Here is a 9,194-nt window from a genome sequence, read left to right on the forward strand (position 1 = left end):
TTTGATAATTGCCAAAATTTATAAATACTTGATTGATGTTCTTGGAGCCTTTCTAAAAAAACTGCCAGTAACCCAACCTCACTACAACACTCCAAATTTACAAACACATACATCTGAAAGAAAAATACAAAACAAGAAACAAGAAATTCACAAGCAACTCTGATTTTTGCTTATAACAAAATTTTAAAAAAGAATGTTTCAGCAATGTACATCAAAGCGCTGCAGTATCCAGGCCGATGTAACATGTTGTTTTGATTCTGAGATCAGGTGGATGAGGTACTGTACAGGTCTCTCACCAATGCTTTATATACAGCGATATTGTGGTGCCTTTCAGCATAAAGCAGAAGACGAAGAATATCAAGTTAGTAAAATTATAGATAAACGAAATAACATTAAAAACAAAAAAATTATGTGAATAAGACAAGCCTTGATATTAGAATCTGCTTCTATTATTTGGTTTTCAAGTGTACTGGGAACAGGCACAGAGACCTTTCCGATAGTATCAAAAGGCCTATCAATGAAATAGAACCATGAGCATCTCATGGTTCTCCAGGAAGACCTTCCAAGAAAACTCACATTTAATAGCAGGATGGCCTCTTGATTTATAGAAAGTTTCCATTATTGGTCCTATTTACTGGAAATATAAAGAATATAACCATCGACACATGAAAACCAAACAATGAAAGGAAAAAATGGAAATTTTAAGCTTAATGCTCTCTATCATATTCTCATCTGCTTTATCTTCTATTTACCTTCTTCTCTGATGACACTGCAATATGTTGAACAATGGAGCAGTTGAGTAGCAGAACTTGCTTGATGAAGCAAAGCCTTCAAAACACCAAAGAAATATGACAAAAGCATGGGTCAAATGCAATGCTCTGTTCAACAGCCAAATGACTTTTCTAATCTGAAAGCATTTCTTCCAAATCTGGAACTTCAGATCTGATGAGGAGGTCATGTTCCTGGTCTGTGCCACTGGGTAAACTCCCCAGAGGAGTATTTTCTCCATAATCCAGGTCCCTCCAGTCAGACTCCTCATCACTAGGAAGATTCTCCGTCGTTTCCCTGCTACTTGAATAACCCTTTCCATTTCTAATTTCAACTTTTGGTTCAATACGTGAGGTAATTCCTGATGCTTCCTTGGAATTTTCACATATACATGTTGAAGGGTTTTCATGAAATTCACCTCTACCAGGTCTGACCTCTTTGGGCTCCCCCATGAATCCCTTTTGATAAGTGCGGACCTTCGATGCAAACGCATCCCAGGTCATGCTGGTTCGGTTCAGAAACAGAGAGTACAGTTTCTTAGCATTTGGCCGTATGGTCCTCTTATGTCCAAAATATCTCCTACAATAAAATTATAGACCATATACAATCAGAACTTATGGGATCATTTTCCATAACTGCAATGAAAAATGGAAACATACCTCCGACCAGCCAACATCCTAGCCATGTTCCCATTATTGTTTGTTACGAATACATCGCTTCCATCACATACAATGAAATCAAGAGCAGCCATGCGTGATGAAAATCCTGCAAATGGTGCCAACTCCTCCTTTCTTGCCAAAGTTTCTTTTGAATGAAAATTAGGAAAGAGTGCCTTCAGAGGTGCCAATGTCTCCTCTCCGCCATATACCTCACCAGATGCCACATAGATGTGAACATCCTTGCCAAAGCCCAATGCTCTCAGCACAAGGCCCACTTCTTCAGGTGTTAGTGGACATTTACCATGTTTGCGTTCCTTGTCTGGGTTGCTAGTCTGCACATAAAATTATAAAGTAACTACAGCGTACAAGAGCAGCCAGGTAATAATTATTAAGTAAGACCCTCATTAGAAAGGATATAGTTCTGCATTACATGTAAGGTTTTCCACCTCTTGCGAATGGCACCCAGTTCTGTCCTTTCCTTTTCTCCTCCTCCATAATAGCACCCAGAGAAGGCAAGCATATCAGGTTCAAATCTGCCACAATGAACATTTACACATATCATAGAACATTCTATAGTGAATCCTTGGCTAATGAAGGATCCTAATTGCATGTCAATAGTAATGGATTATGGACCAATTAAAAAGAAAGGGTTCTGCCACAAGTACCACCTCTATTTTGTGGATGAGAGGAATGACAATACATAGAACACATTTTCTCATTTCTCCAACAAAATAGAGTAATTTAATACATGTACATTTAATCCTTTAGTTTAAATAGGGTAGCTCTTTTATCATATAATCACCTGTTTGCCATAGATTTTGTAGAGAAATTTCACAAGGTATTTCGTAGAAAAAATTATTTTCAACATCAACGCCTAACTTTAAAGAATGAGTTTGTGATATCATGTGTGTAAATGACTAAATCACCCTTTCCTTGCTACTGTCAGGTAGGTTATGGCTCACAATTTGCTTCAAACCTGTAATTTCTTGACCAGAGATGATTCTTTTGATCAGTAATAGTAAGGTATCTCAAATCGAGAGAATGATCAAAAAGGAGAAACATAATAGAGGAGCAAAGGAATAAATTGAAGAAAAACAAGTGACATAATGGTGGAGCAAAGATTAGTGAAGAAAGTTGTTGCAGGTTTCAGAAATTTTAGAATCAGAAGGTTCACTGTTTACTACCAAGGGTACAAGGAAGGAAAAGTTGGCAGTAAAGAGAGTACGAAAGAAACCTTATGACTTACACTGGTAAATATAAGACATAGTTGACCTACATAATGCAACTTGCCTTATTTAACCATCAGTTTTTCAACGGAAGGGACAACCAGTCCAATAGCAAGGGAAAGATGTAAGTACGTCTTAAATACCAGCATTTGCAAGTGGAACTCAGCAATATGTATCTTCAAATTCTAGAAGATCTTATCATGCTAAAACCAAAGAAGATTGGAGAAGGAACCAAAGCAAAATAGAAAATGAAAGGACAATGAGACAACGATGGATTGTGTTGTTCACAATTTATATTTGGCACAGCGAATGGTAACAGGATCAGAACCTGTGAAATGATTCCTTTATTATTGATGTAGCAATCCATATTTTTAAGCACAGAGCACTAAATCGCTTGAAGAGCTATGCCACAGATCTACATTGAACTACTTAGGTCAACCTGCAACCACATTAAAAGCTTACCTCAGGTGAAGGGCAATAAAGTGCTTGCTTTTTGCCTTCATTCTATGAATCAGTCCCTCACCCATTTCTTGTATAGGATCTGTAAATCTAAGGGCATGATAATTAACTCTACATCTCAGTTTCTGAAGATCAATCTCCAACTTGTTTGAAAGCCTATAGTCGAACTTCGTTAGCTGAACAATCTGCATCATCATGAGAGAAAGATGTTGGTTTCACATGCATTCAAAAGTTCAAAGAACAAGCAGGTACTTCTTCTCTATGGGACACGTGTAAGCCAGAAGAAATAGGAAACCATAAAGCAGTGATTAAATCATTAAACCAAAGTCAAAGCCTTTTGAACATCATCAAAAAAAAATCTTCTCCATTACAATAGCTTTGGGGAGTGGGGAAATAAAGCACATACACAGTAATCGCATAAATATGCATTCTTGATGTCTATTTATGTACATGAGAAGACCTTATATTTTGCAGTAATGCTTTGGAGTAAAAAAAAGATGTACTTTTAGAAGTTCAGCATAACACCTTGCTCAGCCTTAACCAACTAGCCCTGTTCCATGTTATAGGAATTGGCTTTATGGAAGGTTTACTAAAATTTGAAGAATGGATGAGGAGTAGTTCTCAACCTGACAACAACCCTCAATAAGTGCAAATTTTAACTACAATTAAAAATTACAATTTCATGAACTATCACTTGAATCATACTACATATCTAAACATGTATTCAAAATCAATTTGACCACCAATAAATTGAAAAAGCTTTTAAATCTCAGAATTATAATTCCTAAGCTAATATAGTATGGCAATTTTGTATCAACTTACTACAAAACAAGTTTAATTAAGCAAGTTTAATATATTCTAGTTTACAGTTTCTTCCACATGCTGCTCAAAATTTCCTCATTTAGTCAGATGCCCAATACATCTGTAGTGATCAGCCACTAAGCTGTCAAACTCAGATTATCCATGAAAAGCATAATCATGCCCTCTTGTAAATGATATATAAGACTGGCCATAAACCCATCCACAATGGGATAAGAGTATGCATCTAACAGAAATAGAAATAATAACCAGAATATGTGGTTCAATCTCATGCAACAATACTTCAAACAAGAATTAATAATGCATTATGTATGTCAAATTATACATCATTTATGATATACTATGTTGGTTCAGCCTATGCAAAAATAAGATTGAAACTAAATTATACAAATATGACAAAGTATGAGTTGCGTCCATAGGTGTATCAAGTCTTCTACCAAATTGCCTCTAGGAAAATTTTAAACAAGAAAATATTTTAATGGAATCACAGGGTAATTAATAAAAATTATGCCCAGTTGGTCAAGCTGTTCTATTGATCTCTATTGATCTTTTCTCTCCCAAACTCTATTTCCTCGAACTCATTTTGATTGTTGATTAATCTCAAGCTGTTCTATCTAACCACGTATTTGCACATGGTCATATACTAGTAAAAGAAAAGGTCCACCTTATCTGCTACTTGAATAGAATATTATCATGTTGATAGAGAGCCTAGATATAACATATAAGAGATGCATGATAATAACTTAGTTTCATTTATGTTCATGATAGAATGTTCTCTGAGAGATTAACCCAATTATGACATCATGTTAGCTGAACTGGAAGAAGCTTTCCATGGAGAAAAGTGTTGGTATTAAATTCGTATATAATTGGAGAAGCAGATCACAAAATTTTGAAATACAATTATAACTATTTAGCATCATCCTTAAATAGCTCCATCCCCTTTAGAATGCTAGCTTCTCCAGTTCGTATTTCTTCTATCCAGGTTCTACAAATAAAAATTAGAAAAAAGAGTTTATAATAGGGATACAGAAGATAGGTATGAAGGGTTAGGATTATTATGGATATATCTCATTCAATTTAAGTGAAAAATACCAAAATTATGACAACGCAGCTGATAGTAAAGATTTGTTGGGCCCTAGACTTCATTAATCCAGTACACCAGGAAGATACAGACACCAAATAAAGAAGACATAGTATTATATATATATATATATATATATATATATATATATATATATATATCTCATCTGTTCCTCATAATAAAGACAAAATATTACAAACAAAGGCAAGGAAATGAATGAAATGAATATGACAAACTAACATTAACTAAAGTAAGAATCAGAACTTAGATACTATAGATCTAAAGAACTTACATGCTTTTTCAAAAGAACAGGTAAGACTCGAGTTTCATAGCATTTGGGTGTGCACTTCCTTGGAACACGCATGGTGTAAGGAGTTCCAATACGTTTTCCACCCTTTTTTGGGAGCTGTTTTATAATTTTAACATCCTTTGAGAGAGAAGATATGAACCAGTCAACATCAAAGATTTCAGCAAAATCACTGCAAAATATAATCACAAACAGAAGCACAAAATGTATTCAGTGTACATTTTTGATGACTTGATTTATAAGTGCTTCATTGTTGCAGAAGTTAGAAAGAATAGTCTTTGGAGCAAACCTAGCATCCTTCCAGAAAGACTTTTCATCCAGCTTAGGAACAACAAGTGTCACATTCAAAATGCGAGCTGCAACAACAGCATCTGTTATCTGAAACAACCATAGGTAGCAGCCAATTTTTCCATCAGTAATGTTATGCTTATGTTTTCAATATTGATCAAATGGAAGAGCAGAATCAATAACTAAACCAAAACATTTGGTGACGGCGAATATGAAAGATGAAACCATTCAGGACTCTAACTATTCAACCATTTCTAAAGAAAAAAAAGCAGTAGCCCAACTTGACATAAGGAATAGAAGGTAAGCCAGATTACCCATACAATCAACATTGGAGATTATCACCAAGGTGAATAGATGATCCAAGAGCATCGCAGTAACAAAAGGCACTAGATGAATAGAGGATCCAAGAGTATCGCCTAGGGTGAATAGAATTATCAGAGAGCACCACAATCAAACAAGAAGCATGAGGTTAATGGTGTCCAATATGTGAAGAAAAGATGGTTTAAAGCAAAGCACTGCTTGCTAGTAACTCTAGTGACTAAATTTTATGGTTCTTTTCCATAATTTGGCCAAAAAATTGCATTTTTGAATTCACCTTCAATAAATTATGGATCACTCTATTGTTTACCATTCAAACAAACTAACTTTTATATAAACTATATTTACACCAGGTATGTAATTTGCATGAATAAGACAAAAACCTTATTGTGACATTCCAAATAATAACAATGACCATTTACGCATCATTTTTCTGAAGGAAAGCTAGTCATCAAAGAGTACCCTAAAAGGTAAACTCTACATAAAGCGAGACAAATAAGAGTTTATATTGAAAATGATCATAAATATTACCCATGGGACTCAAATTTCAAAGTTTAAGTTTAATGGAAACTTTAAATACATGACTATCAATGAAAAACAGAATAAAAATCTATAAAAATTAAACCTAAATACCCAAAATTAGAAAAGGAATGTTTCATTTTGAGTTCAAATTGATCCAAAACAAGGATTAGTTTGGTAGTTCTAGATGAAACTGAATTTTGTGGTCAAATTTATCATATACTTGAGCTATTTATGGCACCCTATAAAGGCTCTATGTTGCTCCAATCGAGAATTCTTCAAAGTTCAAACAGTGATGGTATAGATGACAGACTCCCATAATGATTTTTCACTTGACAACAATAGCCAGCTCAAATTGGTAATGCATTTAGATGGGTTCTAAAAGGCTTCACTGATGGCAAACAGACTGAAATTCTATTATACGAAAATCAATTAAAATTGCTTCCCTTTCCACTGGCACCCACAACTGCTCAAATTGAGGTGATAAGAGGTATAATCTTCCTGAGTTCAAGGATTTCTAGAATGTTACTATGGATGACAGGAAGTAAGCTCAATTCAAATTAAACCTATGGATGAACAATTGCAGGAATTTAACTTAACGGGCAAGGCAGATACTGAGGCCATTTCTAGATTGGTGGATCTTGGGAGGATGGCTGGCAGAGCAACATCAAAACAATGCGAGGAATTTCAACAAGCAAGAAAACCAGTAGGATCTACAAGAGAGACATTTCCCACAATTATAGTACACGGATATCAAAACAGTGATGATGGTCAGTGTCTTCACTTTATCATTCAATGCCTTCTTAGTCCAATCTAAGCACCAAGGAAATATTTCCTGTAAAAGAAAGTAGGATGGTCTGGTGATGTGGGGAATTATTTTATCTTCTCAAACTGCAAAAATAATCCATGATTCAAAGGCCAAATTCCTGGAAACGTATTGTAGATTATTCCACTAAGTCAAGTTCTTTTCCCATAGAAAGTTGAAACGCCGGGCTGGTTGGGTCAACAATCACCGAAAGCTAGAAACTGACCAAAACTAGTTTCAATGAAAAGTCCACACGGAATTCCAACTGAAGCAAAATCATCCCACGCGTATAAACCAGCCAATAAATGTTGTAACGTCTATTCAAAAAATTACCATAAAACAGAGAACAAAGTAAAGAAATTTATTAACACTGGACAAATATCTCACCCCCGTCCGCTGCTGGTTTAATCCTCCACTGGTCGCAATCATCAAGTACCGATTAGGTTGAATGATGGTTTCCGCTTCTGTAAAAGGAGGGAAAAAATTAACTAACGACAATATCGAGAGACAAATACCCATTTACTCGAAACGAACTATATTTAAACAGAATAAAAACGAATTAATAATACGATTTAAAACCAAAAACTCAACCAACAGATTCAGAAACCTCAAAATCATTAACTTGCAAGTAAACACTGCATTCGATTGCAGTTTTTAGCAGATGAACAGCAAATCAGACCAGAACCCAACACATACTTGGAAACTCACTGCTCGCATTGCTGCATCCATAGAAGTATTTAGCCTGCTTCGAGTCCCACAGATCACTCACCGGACTCCCTCCTCCACTCTATTTAATACATATATTTATACATCAGCATCGGCCACATTGAGATCAATCAAACGTACCCATTGAATCAATGGAGTTAATAGGAAAAAAAACAAACCGGAACACGAAATGTATCGGCGCCAACTACATTCCTCTGGAGCTCCACCGGATTCTTAAGCTAACAAATGAACCAAAAATGAGAACGAGAAATCGATCAAAAAGAAAAAAAACAAAAACAGAGGTGGATAGATAGATAGATAGATAGATAGATAGATAGATAGATAGAGAGAAAGAGAGAGAGAGGGGGGGGCGGATACCAGGAGGGAGTGGTGATTGGGGCGGCGGGGGTGGGGGAAGGACGGGTGGTCTGGGAGGGGCGGGGAGAGGAGAGATTGGAAGGCGATGACGACGAGGAGAAGCAGCGCGGCGACGGAGAGGGCGTAGGTCGCCGGCACTGCCGGGATCACCCACCGGCGGTCGTGGTGGTGGTGGTGGCGGCGCCGCTGGAACCCCATCTCTCTTCCTTCCCTACGTTCGTTTCTTCCGAAAGCTCTCTGGTTCTCTTCTTGCTATCTTTTCAAATATAAGCGCGACAACGAGGACGACGACGGACTCTTCTTCTTCTCCGCCGACAACGACTCCATAATACCTCGCGCCTCCGGGAGTGAGAATATCTAAGAAAGAGAGAGAGAGAGAGAGAGAGAGAGAGAGTTTAGTTGGTTGTTTTGGGATTCGGTATCGAAGTGGTTGGGTCTGGGGGAGGAAAGAAGAGAGGGAGGGAGGGAGGGAGGGAGGGAGGGAGGGAGAAAACGCCAGAACCGGAAGCGGCCTGGAGTGGGTTGGCCGGGTGTTCCTTTTTCGCACCCTCCTACTTTGTATCGTATTGTATTGGCCGTCACCACGTGCCCCGGAGGGAGTCGGTAGTCCGTTTCTTTTCTTTCCATCTTCGATTACGTTTCTATCCTCTCTTGATAGGGGCGTTCTGGGAACACCGGCTGTTGAACTAAATGGAGGGAATCTCCAAATTTGGAAGACGAGGGGGGAGGCGGTGCACGACTTTTAAGGCAGTATTGTTATTTTTGTTGCCTAATAATATGGTTCCGTGGCTGGTGAGTCAGGCTGGGAATCTGTTTTTTTTTTTTTTTTTATCTTCCTCTTCTTGGATTGGGGCGTTGGGAT

The 9,194-nt window shown here is 37.2% G+C and overlaps 1 protein-coding gene across 3 annotated transcripts; it reads right to left on the reverse strand.

The window, feature by feature from the left end:
• On the reverse strand, positions 1–8,988 carry LOC103724218 (O-fucosyltransferase 6-like). 3 transcript variants are annotated; one of them, XM_088723192.2, is made up of 12 exons: positions 8,835–8,988; positions 8,333–8,689; positions 8,134–8,193; positions 7,946–8,036; positions 7,637–7,713; positions 5,609–5,697; positions 5,305–5,491; positions 3,116–3,297; positions 1,858–1,960; positions 1,428–1,759; positions 753–1,347; positions 1–327 (listed from the first exon to the last, which is right to left on the reverse strand). In XM_088723192.2, the coding sequence occupies exons 2-11, from the start codon at positions 8,528–8,530 to the stop codon at positions 903–905; spliced, it is 1,764 nt and encodes a 587-aa protein (XP_088579318.2). In that variant the 5' UTR covers positions 8,531–8,689; positions 8,835–8,988; the 3' UTR covers positions 1–327; positions 753–902. The 3 variants fall into 3 exon arrangements, with proteins under 3 accessions (XP_088579318.2, XP_038974036.3, XP_038974035.3); XM_039118108.3 differs by having other exon boundaries at positions 7,958–8,036; positions 8,333–8,881; XM_039118107.3 differs by lacking the exon at positions 8,835–8,988 and having other exon boundaries at positions 8,134–8,187; positions 8,333–8,752.
• Between the last annotated feature and the right edge of the window lie 206 nt (positions 8,989–9,194).

This window comes from Phoenix dactylifera, chromosome 6, assembly GCF_051530095.1.
Source record: "Phoenix dactylifera cultivar Ajwa chromosome 6, Ajwa_hap1_PhDact_Kaust_v1.1, whole genome shotgun sequence".
Classification (NCBI taxonomy): domain Eukaryota; kingdom Viridiplantae; phylum Streptophyta; class Magnoliopsida; order Arecales; family Arecaceae; genus Phoenix; species Phoenix dactylifera.

Bases quoted from the DNA above. Each gene is read 5' to 3' on its own strand.
- LOC103724218 (XM_088723192.2), bottom strand. From the start codon at position 8,530: ATGGGGTTCCAGCGGCGCCGCCACCACCACCACCACGACCGCCGGTGG. The intron at 8,194-8,332 runs GTATCCGCCCCC...TTCATTTGTTAG, and splicing joins CCAATCACCACTCCCTCCTG to CTTAAGAATCCGGTGGAGCT. The intron at 1,760-1,857 runs GTAATGCAGAAC...TTTTATGTGCAG, and splicing joins AGAGGTGGAAAACCTTACAT to ACTAGCAACCCAGACAAGGA.